We start from the raw sequence: 27311 nt of genomic DNA on the forward strand, positions 1-27311 counted from the left end.
AGTTAGTCTTTTAATAAACGGGAGCATATTCACTTTTTTTGAGCTCCGATAGAAGCATTTTTTCGCTGAGTCCCTTCTTTGGTCTTGTATATCAGGGCATATCACTCATATGAAAACGACTACATTGGTCAGTAAAATTTTGATAGTTTACTCATGTGGAACCGAAATAACGGAAAACTACACTGTGCAGTACAATTAAAGGATCACCTTTTCGAAACCCCGTAATTCCCATCCATTGCGACACATTAGTTTGAAATTTACTCAGAGGTACGTACAGCCTTCCTATGTAGTGGTACAAAAGCGTGGCGCCCAGTGACGTAATTCTCGGGCAGGACGACGCTTCATAGTGAGTCGCCCTTTAAACCTGCAGGGCAGAACAGGTGATTAGGATTGTGGAAAGGGCCGAATAAGGTGTCGGTCAAGTTCACTCAAACTTTTAATTTATTATAATTTAATAACACCTTTAAACGAAAATGGCACATAGCCGAACCTTTAGAACTACAAGTTTCAAAAAGGCCATTATTTCCCGGCTGAGGGCCTCCAAACAATAAATCTTAAATGTCAACAAAATAAAAGTGCAGCTAAAATAAAACCACTCCGTCTACAGGCCACAAGTGGCCCATCGGGACCATCCGACCGCCGTGTCATCCTCAGAGGAGGATGCGGATAGGAGGGGCGTGGGGTCAGCACACCGCTCTCCCAGTCGTTATGATGGTATTCTTGACCGAAGCCGCTACTGTTCGGTCGAGTAGCTCCTCAATTGGCATCACGAGGCTGAGTGCACCCCGAAAAATGACAACAGCGCATGGTGGCCTGGGCGGTCACCCATCCAAGTGCCGACCACGCCCGAAAGCGCTTAACTTCGGTGATCTCACGGGAACCGGTGTATCCAGTGCGCCAAGGTAGCAAATATAATGAGTAAAATATATATGGTATCACTGCTAGGCTAGAAAGCCTCAAGGCGAAAGTAGATAGAACAAACATATGCAAGGCGCAATACAAGTTGCTAAGGGCCACAATTAAATCTGAAAGTTTTAAAATACTGTATATTACCATAATCTTTTATGGCAGAAGGCCGCAATGTTTTTGCTTAAAGGTTAATTTCAAGAATAAGGTTTCAAGTGGCTTAAGGCCCAAAATTGATTTTCCAAAATTCAAAAATACATGAAGTCCAGTAAAAACAAAAATCTTTAAATCATTGGTTATGATAGATTATAAACAGACAATTAAACACCAGTGAGAAGGACAATAAAGAAAACGGCACTCAAACGCCTCCAGAGAGGTCGGTCTGCCCTCGTTCACTTAGATGAGACAGGTGGTGAGCCCAGCTACACTTGATCCGTCGGAACCCAACCATGGGACAGCCACAGACCGACTGGCACAACGATATGCTTGCCACCAATCAGTACATGAGAACTCAAACACAAGAGGCTACGAACGTGATTATCCTCAATGAAATTAGTATTAGCTGTCTAATTACACACCATGTTCGATAGTGACAACATGTTAGGGAAGGATGCTGCCTGAAATTACGTTAGTGGCCAGGGCAGGTAACCGGAACACTAACGGCCACGAGGCAGAAAATACCGCTGGTACATTTGAGATTGAAATACGGTAATATAGTTAACTTCACCCAAAAGGAACACTGCCTGAATTTACGTCAGTGGCCAGGTCAGGTAACCAGAACACTAACGGCTACAAGGCAGAAAATTCCGCTGGAGCACTCGAATTATAGTCAACCAATATAGTTAATTTCACCGCATGGCTGCTAAATTTCAGCAATACAAACACTCGGTGTTGTTCACAGGAAAACCTCTCCAACAGCGAACCACCGAAACAAACCACACAATATGAATGCACGTGACTTGGGTAGCTGAAACCACTGCTCAACTTTAACGTCCTGGGTAAGTGAACCACGAAGCTCGAAGAGATCAGACAGCTCCACACAAGCTCCGAGACTGTGCAGGGACTGCCAGCGGACCCAGCCGACTGCACTGCACGGAGATAACTTCCCTGGTCAGCAGCACCCCACCGACTCCCGCAGAATGCCGATAACATCTAAAATAGTCGTCAGTGGAAGTAACGCCAACTACACACACAAGCTGACACGACCTGAACTATACCCAACAGTAACTAAACACCCACGAACACAAATCTGCAGTCGATGCACACACACACAGCCGACTCATGAATGATCGACGAGCCAAACTATGTAAATAACTCAGAACGTAAACAACTGCAACATGCGTAACGATAGACAAACACGCTCTTCGTTTCTTCCAGCGTAACGGATTTGCACAAATATTCCAACAATTGTTTACTGTGCTTAGTATGGAGTGTGGCCGCCCCTGGCAGCAATGATGGAAAATGCTGGGAATGATGTCATCAGTCACATTTTTAACCAATAAAGCCCATTCTTCCTTAAGAGCTGCTAGCAGGTCCAGGAGAGTGGTTGGTGGATGTTGACGTGATGTAACCTTCTGCCTGGTGAATCCCAGATATGCTCTGTTGGATTCATATCGAGATGGCTAGCAGGCCATGCCATGCGTGCAATATCTTCCATTTCCAAGAAAAAATTAACACCCTGTGGCCTATGAGGTCGAGTATTATCGTCCATCAATACGAAGCCTGCGCCCACAATACCTCGCAACAACCGCACTTGAGGTTCCAAGATCTGTCCACGATACCGGACAGCAGTTAAACCTTGTCGATTCACCCAACAATTTCATGAAGAGGTGTATCGGTGGTCAACATAATTCCTGCTTATATCATTAGGGAGCCTTCTCGATATCGGTCCCTTTGCACAGTGTTTGGATCCCAAAATGATGTTCCACGTTCCCTCCAGATTCGAATCCGTAGAGAATCAACTTTTCAGCCCAAATCGGTGCCCATCTGTGAAAAGAACATTGGCCCACTGTTCGACCATCCAGGTGACGACACCACTCTACATGTTCCCGTCTGTAAAGCCGCGTCAGAGGGACACATACAGCAGTTCTAAGACAATAAAGGCCACTCTGCCGAAGCCTTCAGTAAACAGTTTGCTCCGATTCAACACATCCATTGTATGCTGCGAAGTCAGATCCCAGTTGCCGTGTTGTACCAAGGCGGTACCTGTTGTGCCCTTACGGCCAAATAAAGGTCTTTTCTGAAGTCACACGTGGTCGCCCTTGTGTTGGTCTTTGGGATGCAGTTTCAGTATCTATAAACTATCGCCACATGGCGAGAAACAACACAACGATTGACATTAAGACATTAGTCCACCACATCAGTTTACTACTGTCATGTTTCCATTCTTGCTGCAGCCCTTCACCACAGCATCTGGTAAGCGTCTTCTTTGTGCCTTAATAGAGAGGACTGGCGGAAGAGCCGGCCGGAGTAGCCGTGCGGTTCTCGGCGCTACAGTCTGGAGCCGAGCGACCGCTACGGTCGCAGGTTCGAATCCTGCCTCGTGCATGGATGTGTGTGATGTCCTTATGTCAGTTAGGTCTAATTAGTTCTAAGTTCTAGGCGACTGATGACCTCAGAAGTTAAGTCGCATAGTGGTCAGAGCCATTTGAACCATTTGAACTGGCGGAAGAGTTCAAAAATTTCAAAGAAGGGCAGCTCGTTTTGTACCATCGCGAAATAGGGCAGACAGTGTCATGGATTCATGCATATGATACGCGAGTTGGAGCGGATGTCGTTAAAACAATGTGGCGAGACTTTTTCACGAAATTTCTGTTCAAACTTTCCTTTCCGAATGCGAAAGTATTTTGTTGACGATCACTTACACAGGGAAAAATGATCATCATAATCAAATTATAGAAATCAAACCTCGTACGAGGGACTGCGTTGTTAGTTTTCCCTGCGCGCTGTTCGAATGTGAGACGGTAAATGTGAGACGGTACAGAAATAAAGTGAAAGTGATTTCATGAGCTCACTGCCACGCACTTGAGTGTGAATTGTAGAGTAGTGATGTAGATGCAATGAAAATTCACAAGAGTGTTAGCGAGGTGAGAGACGGCGGCTCGAGGAACTACCGTATCTTAGCCCGCAGTCAGCCAACCACGTTTTGTGCTCAGACGTACCTGTATTTTGCCCAGCAGACACGTCCGCCCTCGTACATAAACAACGTCATAGCTTTTCAGTCAGATGTAGCAGGAACTCCAGCATGAGGACACTTACGTGTCTCTTGTTTTTGGGTGAGTATACAGTGGAATGCACGGAACATCAAAGGTGAAACAGTGCCGTTTCGAGGAAGCTACTGACTGGTCAAGGTACTGCACAACGCGACTCGAAGAATTCAAAACATGCGGACAGCTATTGATATAGTCAAAGGCAACAGGAAGTCAGTATCATTCTTCGTGGAAATACCTTCTCAGTTGCTCCAGTCGAGGAACGGGGAGAATTCTTATTTCAGTCATTAGAGTCGATCAACAGTTCTGCAATATTCATGTTCAGCGAATGCGGTATATAGTATGCACACTGCACTTGACTGGCCTCTCATTCACCTGTGGCTGGTCCTTTCGGTCTATCAGTTTTATAAATTTCATTGCTTGCACTACATGAAAACAGGATAAGAGGAAAATCTCGCGGACTGTAAGTAAAAACTTATATCTAATTGCATTACTTTTTGGCGTTGACTTTTTGATTTTGGTGGTCTCTGAATATCGTGCATTCTTATAATCTGAAGCGTTGTTCTGAAAGTTCTGAAATATATGGACCTACAGATATCAGAAATTCTTTATTGGACTCAAAACGTTACCTGTTATAAATTTATTTAGATTTGAGAATAGTTTGTACTCAAGAGGGTACCATAGCTGTTGAAAACGATTTATATTCCAACAATTCGTATTTCAGATTGTTTAGTTCCCTCATTACCAGAACTCCTTTATAAGCAGTTCCATTGGTCTAAATTTTTTCCGTAATGCAGTGTCCTGAACACGTATTTATAGTGTCCCTATTTAAAGCCTCTAGTGATTAACCAGTAAACCCCAAATTCTTTAAAGAATCGAATCCCCTTGTACGTATAAAACAGCTTCAGACTTCTGATTACTTTAGAGGTAAGTTGATGTGTTAACTACCTAACGTTTAACGATTCCTTCATCATAAAACAAAATAAGATAATTAATAAAAGTTAAGAATTAAAAGACACGTTAATCTATGCACAACGAAAGGAGAAAACCAATGTAATATACAAACTCACAGTACGTTGTGCATCGTGAATTTTCTTTCTTTATTATACATTTTAGAATTCAGCATAAAAAACTTGACAAACCTTTTTGCACAGCTTTGGTCCTCCACCTGTTAAAACGAAAATTTAAGTAAGCTATGCACGTGAGATATGTTTATTAATTTTGCGCTGTCTTATAATATATATAAACAAGAACTAAAATATGCGATGCATAATGTACTGTGAAGTTGTTTATTATATTTTTTCTTTTTTGTGCATCGCATCACAAATGCTGAAATGCATTACATTTACTTGTATTTTAATTCTTAATTTCTATTAACATTTTTATTTTGTTTTATCATGGAGAAATCTCTTTTCCACTGTTTTAATGTACCCCTTTATAACTTACGCACGTCATGCGACTACACGAATGTTTTATGCACCGCATCCTTGTATTTCACTTTTAGTTACACGCAGCTGTTGACTAACTGCATTTTCGACTCTAAGTATATATGGGTTCCTAATGAATTGTTATTTGTACAACTTTTGATTGTAGGTTTTGTAATATCTTATTTCTATAGAGTTTAGCTGCCTTTTTTTTGTTCCAATCTAGACCTGAAGATGATCTGCAGTGCAGTTTGGAACCGGTACTGGGTAACAAAGAGTTTGTTCCGTTTATTTTCTATAACAAAAGAGAGGTCCCTAAGACATGGTGTCATTTATTTGTGTTTGGTTTGTTCAAGCAGCACCGTTCTTGCTCGGAACTCTTTCATACGTACTTTTTTTCTCACAAATACTTAATATAGATTTAACTGCCAATATGCAGCAGCGTATTTGGCACTTATTAGATGTTTTGGTCTGTGGTTGCATTTTTTTTTTAATTTAGTGGCTTTCGGGCCGCATCCATACAACCGTCTCAACAGTGGAATGTAGAGATGGGCAAACTCGTTCATCCTTGGTAATTAGTTCACTGGTGACCGCTCTTTTTTGGGAACCGTTCATTTTCACTCTTTCACCGTTCATTTGTGCACAGTATATGGTTCTTATGAAAAACTGAAAATTAGTAACATAGGTGACTGAAGGATGAAAGGTGCCAAGAGAGGGCACTTGCCTCCCCTCAGGAGTACAGAGTTTTTATTCATTACAAAATTCTCACACACTCGTACAAGTAATTTTCGTAATTATGAAAAACCTCTCGTTTAGCCAACTGCAGCGTTAGGTGGCTGTCGCAGTGAAGTAATATAAGGCGCAGGAAAATCCGGCTCCGAGTACAGGCTGCTCGCAAATTACGCATGGTTGTTGACCGCTACGAGTAGAACAGATAAACTTGTAATAATTAGTTGGCAAAGAAATAACAGATAAGCTAATGCAAACAACTACTTCGAAACAATAGATCACGGTTGGTGAATGACAGTGAGCATTCTAGCACTCGCGCCAGTTTTTCGTGCGCCACGCTGTACGACTGAAATAATATTGTAGATGTTACCATATTGTCTTTACAAAATATGAGACCAAATACTAGATTATGGAGTGGGGACTTCACTCGGTTGTAGCCTTCTCATAAGAATGAACACGCTGTTTTACCTTGGATCAAAAAGGATCGGAAATGGCCACTCGTGTGTGCCGTGCCGACGCTCGCGTAATAGCAAAAAACTTGCCTTTTTATAAGTATGTCTTCTACTGTTTTTCGAAATAATGAAGTAAGCTGATAAGCCATTTTATTACCTGAAAAGATTTCTGTATTATATACAATGAAATTTTTGTGTAATTACGTAATTACAAAATACATTTTAATTACCATTAGAGGACGCTGTATAGAATACGAAAAGAACCAGAAGTCCAGAGTTAAAAAAATATTTGAAACCTAGAATAAGCGTGCGCAGCAATCGAAACGAACAAGTCGATACTCAACTAACTAGGAGCAGTCGGCAGTGGAACTGCGATGAGTGGACACGCGAAGAAGGACGAGTCCGGCCGAGGGAGGCCGAAACAAAGACAGGGACAGACGGGAACGGGACCGAGGCTGGAACGAGACCGGCCGACGTGCCGTTGCGGGAACGAGACCGACCGTTTCCCGTTCCCGGGAACTATGAGTAGAAAGCCGCGACAAAAGTGACCTATGAAATACCGTTCCTTAGAATTCGTTCCTCGCTCCTTCCGTTCATCTCGGTGAACCGTTCCCTTGGACTCGTTAGTTCGCGAACGATCCATCTCTAGTGGCATGTCAGTTATAACCATACGAGCGTGAGGACTGCACAACACCCAATAACCGAGCGGAGAATATCTCCGACCCGGTCGGGAATCGAACCTGGGATCTTTCAAAAATGGCTCTGAGCACTATGCGACTTAACTTCTGAGGTCATCAGTCGCCTAGAACTTAGAACTAATTAAACCTAACTAACCTAAGGACATCACACACATCCATGCCCGAGGCAGGATTCGAACCTGCGACCGTAGCGGTCACGCGGTTCCAGACTGGGATCTTTCGGTTTGCAATCCGTCGCGGTGACCGTGTAGTTACCAAGGCAAACAGGTAGAATTTTTGGAGCTAAATTCACGCCTGTCGTCTTGAAGGAATGCACGACTACGTTTTAATACAGCGAACCGTTTTCTAGCTGTTGAAAATAGAGAAGCAGACTTCTTTGGATGAATTTCCGCATCAAACCACCTAAAACACGGAAATTTACAATGACAGGATAGTCCGAGTTATTTTAAAAAAGCCCTAAAATCATTATTTAGCAGGAGGACAACTGATTTACGTTATTATTCTACGTGGACCAACACAACATACACGAAATGTCATTAAAATCAACGCCATCTCCTGTTAAGACATGAAATTTTCTGTTTTGGTGCTGTGTGAGTACCACATACCATTGTATACAAGACTAAATACACTTTAAGACTGCTATAGTATACTGAGACTGAAACAGTAAAATGTCAAGATAAATCGTTTGAACCCAAACTCTTCTGTAGGGAAATTGTCGTTTCCCAATATCCTATTTGTTTGTGCCACATGTAACTGAGATTACGTGATCAATCAACATCGTACATTTATAGACTATCACTCCTAGTTGAGGATTACTGAACGTTTAACCGAGAGACATATTTTCCGTTTAGAGGTGTAAAAATTTGTATTCGTCTTTTTCATCTGCTTATTATCGTCACTGTTACTGATTTCTAGATGACTTACGTTTTCAGTGGTGGGAAAACTCTTTTTTTTTTCTTTGCTAAAGAATATTTGAATACAATGTTTACAATTTCAGATTTATTATTTTTTTAATATGAATTTATTCATCATCAGATGTCTAGACATTAATGTTTGTGGCACTATCAGTCTTAAAATGAGGCGTCAATACCTTCAGATACTGGGACAGGTCTTGCATTTACTACTCCAGTTATCGAAACTTGTCCTTCTGTTGGCCGAATACTTTCCAATCAACATCAGTATTTTAGCAGATTTGTTTCCCTATATGTAGATTTCATAAATCTGAGTACTACTGTTTTATACCAAGTGATTTCACAGTCTTTAATTATCGGCATCCTAGAATATAAGCTCTGTATATGTGCTTGCAAAAAAATATATGATTAACTAGCTCAGCTTTGTACCAAATTAGATTGAAATGTATGTCTTTGACCTATCACGTTTCACGTAGAACTGATATCTCCAGTAATCGTTATTTGTTTCTTCTGGAAATATGATAGTAAAAATAAAGTGAATTTAGGAAATGTAGACACTGTTTATTGTAAGTTTCCGTTTTGTTTGTATATTGTATCTTCCATTTATGTTAAATTTGTTTTTTGTATGACTGTGCGTCCATTTAAATCACAAATCTATGATAAGTGAACCTTACTCTCTGCACTTGAGGTATGGTCGGATAATAACTATATCCGGAAGTTATGCTTACCTTACAACATCAGAAGTACAATATATTGAGGAAGGAAATAGCTACTTCGTAGTAGTGGATGTGCTCTGAGCCTTGTGAAATTCATTGTTAGATTGCTTGATCTCTAATAATACATCGCTTCTATTTTTCGTTGCCTGTAGGTGTTAGTCAATAGTTTTAGCTCATTGTTTGAAAGTAGTTCAGGGTAATGTGTTGGTTGTTTGCTATGTTTCGTTGCTGCAGTGGTGTTCATTTAATTGTTCGTCTTACTGAATGGTGAGATAAAAGCATTATAAACTCATAAGCATACAGAGTGACTAAAACACCACAACAGTTTCACAATCATACACCAGGAAGCAGCAATACGCAAAACAAGGAACAATAAAATAACCCAAGAGAGTGTAAAACGTAAGAAAACGAGGAACACAAGTGACATACAGAGTAGATAACACACTGCAGAAAATTGTTGAGAACGCCCAGTACAGATTTGGAGGAAAGCGGAAGAAGTAGGAAAATATCACCTGCTATGTCTATAAATAAGTATATGAATGGCAGACTTGTAGAATCTTTAAAATACGATATTCGAAATACCTAACAGGACTAAAATGTGAAAGCACACATTCCACGTTTGTCAGACCACGCCATATTATCATAATGACAGTGACGTAGGGAACATATCAAATCGTAAAGAACAACAATAACAAGTATCAGATGTTAACAATAGAAGAAAACTGTCACATTGAGAAAACGATAATACGGGGCAATCCAGTCAACTACGAAACAAAACTTCGCCGTAGAACACCGTTTAGTACACTATGAGAATTATCGAGCAATAGGCGATGCCGCTAACACAATAACAGCCTCTTCTCGCATTTCAGTTCTACTATAGACTAGAAAAAAAAACGTACTAACAATAATAACGCACACCGGAATACAGTCAAAACGCTGGTAACAACTAAAAAGAGCAAACACGTTATGCTTAGCTGATTTGCACAATCCGGTAAAGTTACGCGACTGACTGACGCCCACAGATTACTAAACGTGCAAAAGGCAAAATAAAAAAATATGTAAGCCTAATAATGTATCTTCCAAGGCTCAGAGCAGGTCTACCATCAACAACAGTGTCAAAGTTAACGTACGTAGCCGTTTCCTTGTTCAATACACTCTACTTCCGATGTTGTGTAAAATGGGTCTGTTCTTTGGGTACAGTTTCATCTAACCACACCTTAGTTCTATTAGCTATTTTAAATTTATTATAAATCTTGAAGTGAACTGGACCGACAGTTGCATAAAACACAAATGCAATATTAAGGTAAGGCCCGCTGCTGCCCATTAAAATTTAAAACGTTTGGAGGCGGCATGGAACAAACGACGAATTGCCGCAAAGCGTACATGATTCGCATTTCAGGAAGACCACGCAAAATGAGTAGCACTAAAGCCATCAACATTCATTGTGTAAGGAAAGTTTGTGGAGCAATTTTCTCATTCAAAAATCGCCTCTGAGCACTATGGGACTTAACATCGGAGGTCATCAGTCCCTTAGAACTTAGAACTACTTAAACCTAACTAACCTAAGAACATCACACACATCCATGCCCGAGGCAGGATTCGAACCTGCGACCGTAGCGGCGGCGCGGTTCCAGACTGACGCGCCTAGAACCGCTCGGCCACTTGCCTTTGTATGTTGATTGTTTGTGAGAAGATAGTGTTATGCCTCGTGTAAGAAGGAGAAACCTCTATCGCCAAGTGTCGGAATTCAACAGCGGCGGGATCGTGTTCTGCCGCGACTGCACTTCACCTTTCCTCCATGTTGCTCCTCGCGTTCGTCGGGGTCCCACGACAGTAACGTGAATGTGAGATCTGTAGGTTCAGTGGGACCTTACTCAACGGCACGCAGGATCTACTCGGCTCTGGGCGACTAGTGCCCAAGAAGACACACACATTGTTCGCACTGCAGTTTCGCAACTTGTAGCTGTTTCCTCTATCTTGAGTCACAGTAACTGCTTAAAAAAATCTTGATACAATCTATTTTTAAATCGGCATGAAAATTATAAAATAATTTCTCTTAGCCCTGCACACATTCCTGACCCCAAACGGATAGTTCTGAAAATTTGAGAATGTAAATTATTAGGAGCTATCAAAATAGTTGTAAGATTTCTAGTGGAAAACTTGGAGAACATCTAACAGATAATAGCTAAGAGGTGAGCTACTCTGCACCCCACCTTTCTCGTTTTGATCCTTCAAGTATTTCCATAGATATTACAAATTCACAGTCATAAATTTTCAGACTTGCATGGAGTTAGGAATCTGTAGGGGAAGGTTGGGTAGTATCAGACGGTTAAGCTTTTTTTCAAATTTTGAATACATTGATGGCTTGACATGAAAACAATAACCACCATAATGTACTGTCATAAGTCATAAGACAACCATCCTAGCATTTACTCTTAGGGAGGAGAATTACTATTATCTATTGGTTTCTAAAGGTTATCTGAATTTGAACTAAGTAGAAAAGTTGGAAGGTTGTATCGGACAGGATGAAAATAACAGAAAAAAAGCAAATATTTCTGACAAAACACTTTTTTATTGTTATTAACACATGGCAAATGGTAAATGTTTATTGAACTAAGTGATTTTAATAATTCACAAATAGTCACTAAATGATAAAAAATAATAAATCTGCCATTTTACACACCTAATAACTAACAATTAATTTTACTACATCTTGAACACTATTTCTATTTTTTATTCAAAAAACAGCCATCGCATTCATAGTACAGAACGCTGCTTTGCGCAATTTTCCTGGGCCCACACGTTACACAGTCGACACCGGATCCAGGCCTCTTCAAAAGTTTCGTCACAAATAATCCAGTGAGTCACGCCATCACTTCTAGTGTTTACATCGTCAAATTTTAGTTTTTTCTTAGCATTTTCGCTGGATTTTTTCATTTCTGTTGTAGAACTATCCTTCCTTTTACACCATAGAATTTTTCCGTCGGTCAAATGTTTGGTTCTAGCGAGACCTACAGTCTTTTTTGAGGTTTGTTCTTTTTCTTTTATTCTTTCAATTTACGTTTCTCTTCCCTAAGATTCCACTTACCTTCAGCAGCTTTTTTCTCTCTTCCTTTTCTTCTTTCTCTACTTCCATTTGTTTTTTGTATGGAGCTGAGGTTAAAATTTCACTCTCTTCTCCGCGATGTTTGATACGAATTTACTAGAGGAAGATATGTTGAGACTGAGATGTCTTAGAGGGCTCAGTTTCTGTATCGTGATTAGAGGACTCTGATTATACAGACCAGGATCGAGGACTCAGGTAATGGTGGGCAAGTGAGAGGACTGGTGAAGATAGGCCTACAGCAGATGAAGGGCCTGGTAAAGAAATGTCAGCAGAAAAGGAGCCTGGTAAAGACATGGCACAAGATGGGCATGGTAAAGGTATGGCAGGCGAGGGGGCTGGTGAAGATATGGCAGATGAGGGGCCTGGTAAAGACATGGGAGCAGATGAGGAGCCTGGTAAAGATAGGCATGGAATATAAATGGTAAAGGAAGAGCCAGGTCCTGAACCGGTGGATGAGGTAACAGTTAATTCACTGTTCTTGTTTAGTGAAGGAGCGTAATCCAAGTCACTGAAAATATTTCGCTTCAGGGGAGAAATGTCAGTGTATTCAAAGCCAGACTTTGCCAACGCCATCCTGCAAATCCTTGAGAAAGCTGAGCTCACTAAACCTGCTACGTCCTTCAAGGTTATCTTGGTGAAAGGATATTGTCACATCCAGTATGAACATGCCTAATGATAAGCATTTTTGAAAGGTTACATAACAGTTCTGTCCAGTGGCTGTAGTTTGTGGGAAGTGTATGGAGGTAGACTTAACACGTGAATGTGGTGCTTCTTTGCAAACGTTATGACGTCCAAGTCCTTGTGGCTTGAGTAGCCATCCACGATTAGTAATGCAGGTTTTTTTTTCAGTTGGAATTCACTCGTTCTACAAAGAAAACAACCCACTTGAGGAAACCATCCTCAGTGATCCATCCGCTTGGTTGGGCACCAAAAACACTTCCTACTGGGGCTTCTTTCTTCAGATCATTGTCCATTCGAACACGGGGGAAGACAAACAACGGTGGGATAAACACATCCCCTGCAGCATTAATTAACAGAAGAACCTGACTTTCATGCCTCTCTCACCAGAGGTCAATTTTCCAATTTGATTTTTACCTTTAACTGACATTACTTTCAGTATATTGGTATGAACAGACGTTACGCCAATTTCGTTGGTGTTAATATCTTGGAGAGGCTGAACTTATACTTCTCCATCAACTCAGAAAGTTTGTCGAAAAATCGGTCAAATAGTTCTTTGCTAAAACCTGCCTCTAAAAGGAAAATAATCTTCAGAGATCAATGGCATGAGGATGCACAAGGCAATGGAAACCACTGCATTAAAGATGCATAATGAAATTCGATAGAGCGCGTAGGCTGTAATTGAAAAAGTGTTGTGATAATCTCTCCATTGACCAAAGATTCCGGAATAGTCCACCTTTCGGATCTCCGACAGGGGACTGCGAAGGGAGAGGTGACCATGAGGAAAAAGATGAATAACCAACGAAAGAGTAATATTCTATGAGTCGCGGCGTGGAATGTCAGAAGTTTTAACGCGGTAGGAAAGCTAGAAGAACAGGAGCAGGAACGCTCAGTCTAGATGTAGGGGGTCGGTGAAGTGAATTTGAAAGAAGATAATGATTTAGCATTACATGGGTATAGGGTAATATCAACAATAGCAAAAAAAATGGTATTTCGAGAATAGGATTCGTTATGAATAGGAAGGTTTGGCGGAGAGTGAGTCACTGTGCAAAGAATCGACAGCAAACCGATACCGACAACGATACTTCTGGTGTACATGCCGATTTTACATGCCGAAGATTAAGAGATAGAGAAAGTATGTGAGGATACTGAAGGGGTAATTCAGTACGTAAAGGGACTGGAAGGATGTTGTAGGGGAAGGAGTGGAAGAGAGATTCCGCGTGAGTATGGGCTTGGTACTACGAGTGAGAGTGGAGAATGAGTATTTCAATTCTGCAATAAATTTCTGCTATTAATAGCCAGTACTCTGTTGAAGAATCACAAGAGGGAAAGGTACACTTGGAAAATGCCGACAGATACGGGAAGATTTCAAAAAATGGCTCTGAGCACTATGGGACTCAACTGCTGAGGTCATAAGTCCCCTAGTACTTAGAACTACTTAAACCTAACTAACCTAAGGACAACACACACATCCATGCCCGAGGCAGGATTCGAACCTGCGACCGTAGCGGTCGCGCGGTTCCAGACTGTAGCGCCAGAACCGCTCGGCCACCAGCGGCCGGCATACGGGAAGATTTCGTTAGATTACATCACGGTCAGGCAGAGATTCCCAAATCAGTTACAGGATTGTATGGCGTACCCAGGAGCAGATATAGACTCAGATCACAATGTAGTAGTGATGAAGAGTAGTCACACGTTTAAGTGATTAGTCAGGAAGAATCAAATCGCAAAGAAGTGGAATACGGAAGTACTCAGGATGACGAGATACGCTTGGAGTTCCTAAGGCTATAGATACACCAATAAGAAATAGCTCAGTAGGCAGTACACCTGAACAGGAATGGAAATCTCTAGAAAGGGCAATCGCAGAAGTTGTAAAGAGAAACATTGGTACAAAGAAGACCATGGGTAACAGAAGAAATACTTCAGTTGATCGATGAAAGAACGAAGTACGAGTATATTCAGGGAAATGTAGCTATACAGAATTACAAGACACCTAAGAAATAAATAAATGGGAGTGCACGGAAACTAAGGCGAAATGGCTGCAGGAAAAATGTGAAGAAATAGGAAAAGAAATGATCGTCGGAAGAATGGATTCAGCATATCGAAAAGACAAAATAACCTTAGGTGAAATGAAAAGCAAGGATAGTAACATTAATAGTGCAATGTGAATTCCACTGTTAAAGGCAGAAGAGAGAGCAGACAAGCGGAAACAGTACACTGAAGGCCTCCGTGAGGGAGAAGGCTTGACTGACGACGTGATAGAAGAAGAAGCACGAGTCACTACAGTAGAGATAGGGGATCCAATATTAGAATCAGAATTCGGTTTGGAAGACTTGAGATCGAATAAGGTGGAAGGGGAGATAACATTCTGTCAGAATGTCTAAAATCATTGGGGGAAGTGGCAACAAAACGACTATTCACGTTGGTGTGTAGAGTCTGGCGACAGACCACCTGGCTTCCGGAAATACATCATCCACACATTTCCGAAGATTGCAAGAGCCGAAAAGTGCGAGAATTATCGCATAACCAGCTTATCAGCTCGTGCATCTAAGTTGCTGACAAGAATGATGTGGAGAAGAATGGAAACTTGATGCTCTATTAGGTGACGGTCAGTTTGGCCTTAGGAAAGGTGAAGGTACCAAAGAGGCAAGTCTGACGTTGCGGTTGATATTCGAAGCAAGACTGAAGAAAAATTAAGACACGTTCATAGGATATGTAGCCCTGGAAAAAGCGTTCGAAGCAAAATGGTGCAAGATGTTCCAAATTTCGAGAAAAATAGAGATAAGCTATACGGAAGAACGAGTAATATACAGTATGTACAAGAACCAAGAAGTAACAATAAGAGCGGGAGACGAAGAACGAAGTGCTAGGATTAAAAAGAGTGCAAGACAGGGATGTAGTCTTTCGACCTTATTGTTCAATCTATACATCGAAGAAGCGATTACGGAAATAAAAGAAAGGTTCAAGAGTGGTATTAAAATTCAGCATGAAAGGATATGAATGATAAGATTCGCTGATGAATTTGGCATCCTCAGTGAAAGTGAAGAAGAATTACAGGATCTACTGAATGCAATGAACAGTCTACTAAGTACAGAATGTGGATCGCGAGAGATGAGAAGTATTAGAAATGAGAACAGCGAGAAACTCTACATCAGGACTGACGATCACTAAGAAGATGAAGTTAAGGAATTCTACTACCTAGGCAGCAAAATAACCCATGGCGTCCAGAACAAGAAGGACATCAAAAGCAGACTAGCACTGGGTAAAAGGGCATTCTTGGCCAAGAGAAAACTACTAGTATCATACATAGGTCTTATTTCCTGAGCATGTACGTTTGGAGCACAGTATTGTATGCCAATGAAACATGGACTGCGGGAAAACCGGAAAAGAAAAGCAGCATTTGAGATGCGGTGTTACAGAAGAATGTTGAAAATTAGGTTCATTGATAAGGTAAGGAATGAGGAGACTGTGCGCAGAATTGGAGAGGAAAGGAAAATGTGAAAAACACTGACAAGAAGAAGGGACCGGATGATAGGACATCTGTTAAAAATTCAAGCAATTACTTCCATGGTGACAGAGCGAGCTGCAGAGGCTAAAAACTGTAGAGGAAAACAGAAACTGCAATACATTCAGTAAGTAACTGAGAATTTCAAACCAGTCATAAGATTGATGTCCAAAAAAAAAAAAAATGTAAACATAACAAAGTTTTACAGCAGAAAACGTGGGGAACTTGCAATAGATAATATTTCACAGGTGAACTAGTTCTCCATAAATTATGTATGGCACGTGCATCACGTTTTTCTTTATAAATCTGACAAGTATTTCCATAGATATTAAAAATTCACTCTCACAGACTCTCAGATTTGCATGTGGTAGAGACCTGTATGGCTCAGTAGGTATTATGTGTCAGAGGACGTAACGTATAATAGCTCTCCCGTTCCCTTATTACTTTTATTTTGTTGTTGTTTCCATACCTACATGATAAGACAGGGCCCGTGGGGTAGGGTGGATGCACTTGGAGAGGTCCAAAGAAATAGGCCTAACTTCAGCCTCTGAATAAAATACTTAAAAATAAACATCATAATTGCGACAAGAATAAAAACGGTAATCTTGATACGATGGTGCAATTAATGGTTTGTTAAATTATATTGATGACGGTGCTGTGGACTAATGACATTATTTCCAGCATGGGGGACAGGGTGTAAGTGAGTCTGGGGAGGAATTGGCGTGACACTGGATGACTTACGAGTACTCGTACGAAGTTAGTAATAGCCTTGGTCAGTGGGTAAAATCTTTGGTTACTCACTCAAGATCTGCCAATGACCTATTCAAAGAGACCGAAAGAGCGGACAGAGGTTTGGTTACTGTTACCCCCGGTTTTTGGAAAATATTGCCAGAAGGCTGAAGTATGACTAATGGTCAAGAACATGAGGTTGCAAAAGGCAAATGAAACCACTGCATAAAGGACACATAAGATAGGACATGTGGCCTGTAGGTGAAAAAATGTCATGATGATTTCTCCATCGGCAGAAGATTCCAGATTAGTCCCTTATTCGGATCTCCTGAACGGATCTGCCAAGAGGCAGCTAACCTTGAAAAAAAGATGGAATAACCAACGAATCAGGTCATGGAATGTCAACAGCTTGAATAAGATGCAAAGACTCAATATAAATACAGTGGCGGAAGAGAATCATAGAACTGAGGTAAAAACAAGGGTTCTGATCAGATGAATGTGTGTTAATACCAAAACTTCAGTGATAGGATTATTCTCATCAGAATCGACGGCAAACTAATGTTAAGAGCAATAGTTCATGTACACATATCCACGTCACAAGCTGAAAATAAGGAAACAGAGAGAGGATACGTGGGCACTGAACGGAAAACACAGTATGTAAAGGCATGTGATAATCTGATAATCATTGGGGATTTAAAAGTTGTGATAGGATAAGGAAGTGAATACGGTGTTGCGGGAGAATATGAGCTAGTTGGTAGGAATGAGAGAATAGAGACTGATAGAGTTCTCAGTAAACTTTATCTGGTAATAGCGAACACTGTTCAAAAATCGTAAATGAAGGAGGTCTTCTTGCGAAAAGCCTTGAGACGCGACAAGATTCCAGATGGATGACATCATAGTCAGACAAAGAATATGAAAATCATATATTGTAGAGTAAGCCGTACTTAGAGCGCTGTTCGTGAGAGAGAGAAAAACCGCTGGACCTGTTGAATGGAATAAACAGACAAATGAGTGCAGAATATTGATTAACTAAACCGAAGAACGACGAAAGTAATGAGGAGTATCAGAAATGAATTTAGCAATGAAATTAACGTCAAATTTGCTGACTGCGGACAGAGGTGACGAGTTCTGCTATCCTGGAAGCAGTGTAAGACATGATGGACGAAGCAAGGAGGATATAAAAAACGAAGGAATCTCTGAGAATGTACGTTTAAAGTACATCATTATGTGGAAGCAATCATAAACTGTGGGGAAACCGGAAAAGAAGAGAATCGAATCGTTTGAGACGTGATGCTATAGAAGAACGATGAAGATAAGTGGGCAGATAAGGAATGAGGAGGTTCTCCGCCCAAGAGGCGAGATAAGTAATATTTAAGAAACATTGACAAGAAGAAGGGACGGAATTATAGTGTTCTTTGAAAAGTAACCATTCTGGGATTTGCATAAAAAGGTTTACGGAAATCATTTAAAAACTAAATCTGGTTGCCCAGAGATGGACAGGAGAGACAAACCTCGCGAATACGAGTTCTGTGTTTGTTGCCACAGTGGCTCCTCGCTCGATTGGGATAAGCTGCCGTTGATAGGACAGGTGGACCTGAGGAATGACTGCATGATTTCGGAATGGAAGGCAGTTGAAATTACCCCGGGTAGCAGCATAGAGTGTGTTTGGATGTAAGGAAGGTGGGATGTTGTGATAGTCATGGCAGCTGGAATGGAGGATGCAGTGGAGTGGTGGAATTCGATTTCTCTAGAGGAAAGTGTTGGCGAAGATATTGAAAGTGTGGGAGCTCCGGTCCTCTACGTAGGTCTAGTGTACATGCTGCGTAGCGTAAGCGCAGGCACTAGCTTTCTCCATTTAAATAATTAATGATCGGCATATATTAAGAGTTTTTGAATCACGAGGATATCTATAAACATGTTAAGATTATTGAACTACTGTATATCAATATTTCAACAAAAATTCCCGGGGTAATATACAACAAATGACAATAGGTATAGGCAAATTCCGGACATGTTGAGACTACATGAGCAACTGTCTATCGTTCAGCATCGCAGGCAGAAGATGGTGATGAAGATCTAGCCCACTAGTGGAGAGAGTCAGCACATGATCCATGGCCCGTTCGAGAAGATTCAAAGTAGTCCAAATTGCCCGAGGCTGGTGATATCAAGAGAGCTTCTCCTGAATGCTAGTTTGAGGCACTGTGGAGGACAGGTTCCTTGTCAACAGCGTATCCATTCATCGATGCCGCTGACTTTATTTTCAGTAACGCCCAGAATCTTTATTGATTCTGGTCGGTAATGAGAGTGGCATGTGTCGATCTTTTCCCTCCACAGGGAATATATCATTCAGTACTGGAAGGTCGAGGTTATCAGTAATCTTGTGGCATTCACACAGTAGCGCACATCTCCGTCTGATGCCAGGAACTGGTATGGGATTCAGTACAGCTGATTAGTATGTGCGAGTAGATCGTATTGTTCCACTAACAACGTCCATGGATTCGTTAAGTTTTACATCTGTCTTTTTCACACACACTGACAGTTAATTCATGCAGATCACAATACTGGACTGTTGAGTCTTCCAATTCTATTGCTGAGAGTTGAGGAGTATCTTCTGACGATACCTAACTAGTGCGGGGTGGGGTTGGGTTGATTTGGGGGAAGAGACCAAACAGTGTGGTCATCGGTCTCATCGGATTAGGGAAGGATGGGAAACGACGTCGACCGCGCCCTGTCAAAGGGACCATCCCGACATTGGCCTGAAACGATTTAGGGAAATCACGGAAAACCTAAATCAGGATGGTCGGACGCGGGATTGAACGGTCGTCCTCCATAATGCGAGTCCAGTGTGCTAACCACTGTGCCACCTCGCTCGGTTCCTAGCTAGTGTCACATAGCTTATGAAAACTATTATTTCTGCTTTTGAGCTTATCAGATGTCCACGTAAAAGGCTCCCTCAAACAGAGTGACCCGTCTAACATGATAACAGTGATGTCTGATTGCATGTTATAACGAAGTTTGTCTCCCTCAAAATAGACTTCAAGGGCTCTATATTGGACAGATGAAAAGACGCAACTTGAGTTTTATTTGCGAAAGCAAGCTATTACACATATATGCTCTGTATCTGATCTCATTGACGCCCACGAAGTTGCAGTGCGTGTGATCACCCAGAATATGCTGTTTTTCTGAAAGTAAGCGTTTTTATTAGTCAATAAATAAATCATCATATCCAAGTAATCTCTGGAGTTACACGAAAGTGGAAGTAAAATCTACGATGATAGGCCGCGAATAGCTTGTTCTACATGATCGTGGTTTTGATGCCTCTGCTGTGATACTGAAAAAGATCCCAGGAGAGTGATCGGAACGTCGATCGTGTAGAAGAAATTGAATGTGAGTCGACCTAGCATTATGGAAGGTTTTACCTCCAATGACAACGACCACCAAAGCCTCAGACTTAAGTTGAACTTATTTGCCACAGATCGTAGCTTGGTAATGTTTCTCCTCAGGTAGACGCTTCGCGCTTTTGCAGTTGCCACGGTGGCAGCCAAGGACTACTGGCAGCATGAAGCGAACTGTAGGACAGAGCGGTGCCCGCTCGTGAGGCAGCGGGTGTGCGGCTGTACTTGCGACATGGCCACCTGCCGCACCTTCGACAGCCTCTGCTTTCTGCACAACTTCAACTGCCACAACGCCCCCGGTAAGTGCGCCCACAAACTGCCTGCTCTCATCCCAAGATTTCACCAGCACTGATTCTCGATCTCAAAAATTCCAGAAATTTCCTGCATCACTAATATTCTACGTATGCTGGGATATTTCCTCTTATCGCCCCTTCACCCTCATCTCGGTACTTAGCAAAGTCTTTCAATACGTCCTTTCCCGAGGAGAGTACTGTCAAATAGCTACTTTTATACATTATACTTTACAGAAGTATCTTTGAAGTAACTTCAGAAGTGTAACATACACTGCTGGCCATTAAAATTGCTACACCACAAAGATGACGTGCCACAGACGCGCAATTTAACCGACAGGAAGAAGATGCTGTGATATGCTAATGATTAGCTTTTCAGAGCATTCACACAAGGTTGGCGCCGGTGGCGACACCTACAACCTGCTGACATGAGGAAAGTTTCCAACTGATTTCTCATACACAAACAGCAGTTGACCGGCGTTGCCTGGTGAAACGTTGTTGCGATGCCTCGTGTAAGGAGGAGAAATGCGTACCATCTCGTTTCCGACTTTGATAAAGGTCGGATTGTAGCCTATCGCGATTGCGGTCTATCGTATCGCGACATTGCAGCTCACGTTGGTCGAGATCCAATGACTGTTAGCAGAATATGGAATCGGTGGGTTCAGGAGGGTAATACGGAACGCCGTACTGGTTCCCAACGGCCTCGTATTACTAGCAGTCGAAATGACAGGCATCTTATCCGCATGGCTGTAACGGATCGTGCCGCCACGTCTCGATCCCTGAGTCAACAGATGGGGACGTTTGCAAGACAACAACCATCTGCACGAACAGTTCGACGATGTTTGCAGCAGCATGGACTATCAGCTCGGAGACCATGGCTGCGGTTTCCCTTGAGGCTTCATCACAGACAGGAGCGCCTGCGACGGTGTACTCAACGATGAACCTGGGTGCACGAATGGCAAAACGTCATTTTTTCGGATGAATCCAGGTTCTGTTTACAGCATCATGATGGTCGCATCCGTGTTTGGCGACATCGCGCTGAAGGCACATTGGAAATGTGTATTCGTCATCGCCATACTGGCCTATCACCCGGCGTGATGGTATGGGATGCCATTGGTTACTCGTCTCGGTCACCTCTTGTTCGCATTGACGGCACTTTGAACAGTGGACGTTACATTTCAGATGTGTTACGACCAGTGGCTCTACCCTTCATTCAGTCCCTGCGAAACCCTACATTTCAGCAAAATAATGCACGGCCGAATGTTGCAGGCCCTGCACGGGCCTTTCTGGATGCAGAAAATGTTCGACTGCTGCCCTGGCCAGCACATTCTGCAGATCTCTCACCAACTGAAAACTTCTGGTCAATGGTGGCCGAGCAACTGGCTCGTCACAGTACGCCAGTCACTACTCTTTATGAACTGTGGTATCGTGTTGAAGCTGCATGGGCAGCTGTACCTGTGCACGACATCCAAGCTCTGTTTTACTCAGTGCCCAGGCGTATCAAGGCCGTTATTACGGCCAGAGGTGGTGGTTCTGGGTACTAATTTCTCAGGATCTATCCACCCAAATTGCGAGAAAATATAATCACAGTTCAGTTCTAGTATAATATATTTGGGCCATGAATACCCGTTTATCATCTGCATTTCTTCTTGGTGTAGCAATTTTAATGGCCAATAGTGTATCTATATACATATTACATTCTTTGGTAAATCATATTAACAGCTGATTTTAACAGATGTATGCGCCATCTTGTTTTTAGTTCAGTTCATGTATCAGAATGGATTGTAAAAGGAAACTAAACATCTGTCTTATACTATGTAATGGAGGGCTATTCGGGAAGTAAGTACAATGTATAGAGCACATGTAAGTGTAACATTATGCAACCACAAAAACTATGTTAAATTTTAGGGCGCAAAAGTAAAAAGAAAAATCTTTTGGAAATTATGCATCACAAAAACTTTGTTGTATTTTAGGACACGGACATAAAACTTACAAGAAGTCGACGCTACCCACTGACGATGTGCTCAGGCCCTAATCTAGGAATGGTATAATAAAATAATTTCAAGAAAACTTGTGGCTGGTTGCAGTATTTCCTACAGTGTAAGATAGTGGATATGAGCACCTTGTGTACACCACTGACCAATTTCCGTTACCTGTGGGCGGCGGCTGGATGGTCAAAGATCGGTATGGTCCACAAACACTTTCTAGTTCCCCTATAAAATGATTCAAATGGCTCTAAGCACAATGGGACTGAACATCTGAGCTCATCAGTACCCTAGACTTAGAACTACGCAAGCCTAACTAACCTAAGTACATCACGCACGTCCATGCCCGAGGCAGGATTCGAGCCTGCGACCGTAGCAGCCGCATGGTTCCGGACTGAAGCACTTAGAGCCGCTAGGCCACAGCGGCCGGCTGGTTCCCGTAGAGTTGATGCCGGGACCCGCCTCTACCGTGATCGAGACGGAAAGTATTGGGACACGCTGCTAAAAAATTGAACAACAGTTAACCATAATGCGTAGGCAGAAGCAGTAGAGCTACGGGAAAACACCACGAAAAAACATGAACTGACTAACTAACTTTGAAATTGCTGGATGATTCTGAAGACGTAAGGTGCTAGTGCAGCTCAGGCAGTGTTGGCTTCGGTCACACAGCTTGAGGCTGTTGCCAATGGGCATCACTGTGGGGGTCCGGATGGGGGTTTGTCGGGGACGGCCAGCTCGTCCCACGCATCCCCTGATCGTACTACGACTGTGGCTGCCCGGGATACTGCCCACATTGAGGCTGATCCCTCACCTGTGGTAGAGTGGGAGGTCGTCTCGAGGTGTGGCAGGGGGCGAAAGACATTCCGGAGGGCTGAACGGAAGGCCTCTCCAGTTTGTCTGACGACCCGGTTTCAGGCTCTGTCTCAGGCTGATACTGATCTTCGGCCGGACATGGCTGCTTCTCCTGTTCCAGAGGTTGCCCCTCAGTCTGCAAGATCCGGGCGGTCGCAAAGGGTGGGCTTACTGGTAGTCGGGAGCTCCAACGTCAGGCGCGTAACGGGGTCCCTTAGGGAAATGGCAGCAAGAGAGGGGAAGAAAACCAATGAGCACTCCGTGTGTATACCGGGGGGAGTCATTCCAGACGTGGAAAGGGTCCTTCCGGATGCCATGAAGGGTACAGGGTGCACCCATCTGCAGGTGGTCGCTCATGTCGGCACCAATGATGTGTGTCGCTATGGATCGGAGGAAATCTTCTCTGGCTTCCGGCGGTTATCTGATTTGGTGAAGACTGCCAGTCTCGCTAGCGGTATGAAAGCAGAGCTCACCATCTGCAGCATCGTCGACAGGACTGATTGCAGACCTTTGGTACAGAGCCGAGTGGAGAGTCTGAATCAGAGCCTGAGACGGTTCTGCGACCGTGTGGGCTGCAGATTCCTCGACTTGCGCCGTAGGGTGGTGGGGTTTCGGGTTCCGCTGGATAGGTCAGGAGTCCACTACACGCAGCAAGGGGCTACAAGGGTAGCAGGGGTTGTGTGGCGTGGACTGTGCGGTTTTTTAGGTTAGATGGCCTCGGGCAAGTACAGAAAGGGCAGCAGCCTCAAAGGGTGCGAGGCAAAGTCAGGACATGCGGGGGCCAAGCAGCAATCCGTATTGTAATTGTAAACTGTCGAAGCTGCATTGGTAAAGTACCGGAACTTCAAGCTGAAATCGTTATAGGTACAGAAAGCTGGCTGAAGCCAGAGATAAATTCGGCCGAAATTTTTGCAGAGGCCCAGACGGTGTTTAGAAAGGATAGATTGCATGCAACCGGTGGTGGCGTGTTTGTCGCTGTTAGCAGTAGTTTATCCTATAGTGAAGTAGAAGTGGATAGTTCCTGTGAATTATTATGGGTGGAGGGTACACTCAACAACCGAGCTAGGTTAATAGTTGGCTCGTTTTACCGACCTCCCGACTCAGCAGCATTAGCGGCAGAACAACTGAGAGAAAATTTGGAATACATTTCACATAAATTTTCTCAGCATGTTATAGTCTTAAGTGGAGATTTCAATTTACCAGATATAGACTGGGACACTCAGATGTTTAGGACGGGTGGTAGGGACAGAGCATCGAGTGACATTATACTGAGTGCACTATCCGAAAATTACCTCGAGCAATTAAACAGAGAACCGACTCGTGGAGATAACATCTTGGACCTACTGATAACAAACAGACCCGAACCTTTCGACTCTGTAAGTGCAGAACAGGGAATCTGTGATCATATGGCCGTTGCAGCATCCCTGAATATGGAAGTTAATAGGAATATAAAAAAAGGGGGGAAGGTTTATCTGTTTAGCAAGAGTAATAGAAGACAGATTTCAGGCTACCTAACAGACCAAAACGAAAATTTCTGTTCCGACACTGACAATGTTGAGTGTTTACGGAAAAAGTTCAAGGCAATCGTAAAATGCGTTTTAGACAGGTACGTGCCGAGTAAAACTGTGAGGGACGGGAAAAACCCACCGTGGTTCAACAACAAAGTTAGGAAACTACTGCGAAAGTAAAGAGAATTTCACTCCAAGTGAGTGTAAACGCAGCCAAAACCTCTCAGACAAACAGAACCTAAACGATGTCCAAGTTAGCGTAAGGAGGGCTATGCGTGAAGCGTTCAGTGATTTCTAAAGTAAAATTCTATGTACCGACTTGACAGAAAATCCTAGGAAGTTCTGGTCTTACGTTAAATCAGTAAGTGGCTCGAAACAGCATATCCAGACAGTCCGGGATGATGATGGCATTGAAACAGAGGATGACACGCGTAAAGCTGAAATACTAAACACCTTTATCCAAAGCTGTTTCACAGAGGAAGACAGCACTGCAGTTCCTTCTCTAAATCCTCGCACAAACGAAAAAATGGTTGACACCGAAATAAGTGTCCAAGGAATAGAAAAGCAACTGGAATCACTCAACAGAGGAAAGTCCACTGGACCTGACGGGATACCAATTCCATTCTACACAGAGTACGCGAAATAACTTGCCCCCCTTCTAACAGCCGTGTACCGCAAGTCTCTAGAGGAACGGAAGGTTCCAAATGATTGGAAAAGAGCACAGGTAGTCCCAGTATTCAAGAAGGGTAGTCGAGCAGATGCGCAAAACTATAGACCTATATCTCTGACGTCGATCTGTTATAGAATTTTAGAACATGTTTTTTGCTCGCGTATCATGTCGTTTTTGGAAACCCAGAATCTACTCTGTAGGAATCAACATGGATTCCGGAAACAGCGATCGTGTGAGACCCAACTCGCTTTATTTGTTCATGAGACCCAGAAAATATTAGATACAGGCTTCCAGGTAGATGCTATTTTCCTTGACTTCCGGAAGGCGTTCGATACAGTTCCGCACTGTCGCCTGATAAACAAAGTAAGAGCCTACGGAATATCAGACCAGCTGTGTGGCTGGATTGAAGAGTTTTTAGCAAACAGAACACAGAATGTTGTTATCAATGGAGAGACGTCTACAGACGTTCAGGTAACCTCTGGCGTGCCACAGGGGAGTGTCATGGGACCATTACTTTTCACAATATATATATACTTAGTAGATAAAGTTCCATGCGGCTTTTCGCGGATGATGCTGTAGTATACAGAGAAGTTGCAGCATTAGAAAATTGTAGCGAAATGCAGGAAGATCTGCAGCGGATCGGCACTTGGTGCAGGGAGTGGCAACTGACCCTTGACATAGACAAATGTAATGTATTGCGAATACATAGAAAGAAGGATCCTTTATTGTATGATTATATGATAGCGAAACAAACACTGGTAGCAGTTACTTCTGTAAAATATCTGGGAGTATGCGTGCGGAACGATTTGAAGTGGAATGATCATATAAAATTAATTGTTGGTAAGGGGGGTACCAGTTTGAGATTCATTGGGAGAGTCCTTAGAAAATGTAGTACATCCACAAAGGAGGTGGCTTACAAAACACTCGTTCGACCTATACTTGAATATTGCTCATCAGTGTGGGATCCGTACCAGATCGGGTTGACGGAGGAGATAGAGAAGATCCAAAGAAGAGCGGCGCGTTTCGTCACAGGGTTATTTGGTAAGCGTGATAGCGTTACGGAGATGTTTAGCGAACTCAAGTGGCAGACTCTGCAAGAGAGGCGCTCTGCATCGCGGTGTAGCTTGCTCGCCAGGTTTCAAGAGGGTGCGTTTCTGGATGAGATATCGAATATATTGCTTCCCCCTACTTATACCTCCCGAGGAGATCACGAATGTAAAATTGGAGAGATTCGAGCCCGCACGGAGGCTTTCAGACAGTCGTTCTTCCCGCGAACCATACGCGACTGGAACAGAAAAGGCAGGTAATGACAGTGGCACGTAAAGTGCCCTCCGCCACACACCGGTGGGTGTGTAGATGTAGAAACATGCTAGATTAGCTGGTTCAATACCCTTCTGATACTATTACCTCCCACTGTAATCGGATTTTGCTTCGTACCCTCCCTCCCCCCCCCCCCCCATCCCCCCCTTTCTCACCAGCATCAGCGCTAATCTTAACTTTGAAACAGAAAAGAATGTTCTTTGAAGACCTTTATTTTTAAAATTATGA

General features: G+C 42.8%; 1 protein-coding gene across 1 annotated transcript in view; it reads right to left on the minus strand.

Moving 5' to 3' along the window:
* The window catches only part of LOC126259847 (uncharacterized), a 695000-nt gene that overhangs the window by 212028 nt on the left and 455661 nt on the right, over positions 1-27311 (minus strand). Inside the window, exon 3 of the mRNA XM_049956902.1 lies at positions 5258-5283. Within this exon, the coding sequence (XP_049812859.1) occupies positions 5258-5283 (26 nt within the window). The remainder of the gene's footprint in view (positions 1-5257; positions 5284-27311) is intronic.

The sequence above is a fragment of the Schistocerca nitens genome, chromosome 5 (genome assembly GCF_023898315.1).
Source record: "Schistocerca nitens isolate TAMUIC-IGC-003100 chromosome 5, iqSchNite1.1, whole genome shotgun sequence".
Lineage (NCBI taxonomy): Eukaryota > Metazoa > Arthropoda > Insecta > Orthoptera > Acrididae > Schistocerca > Schistocerca nitens.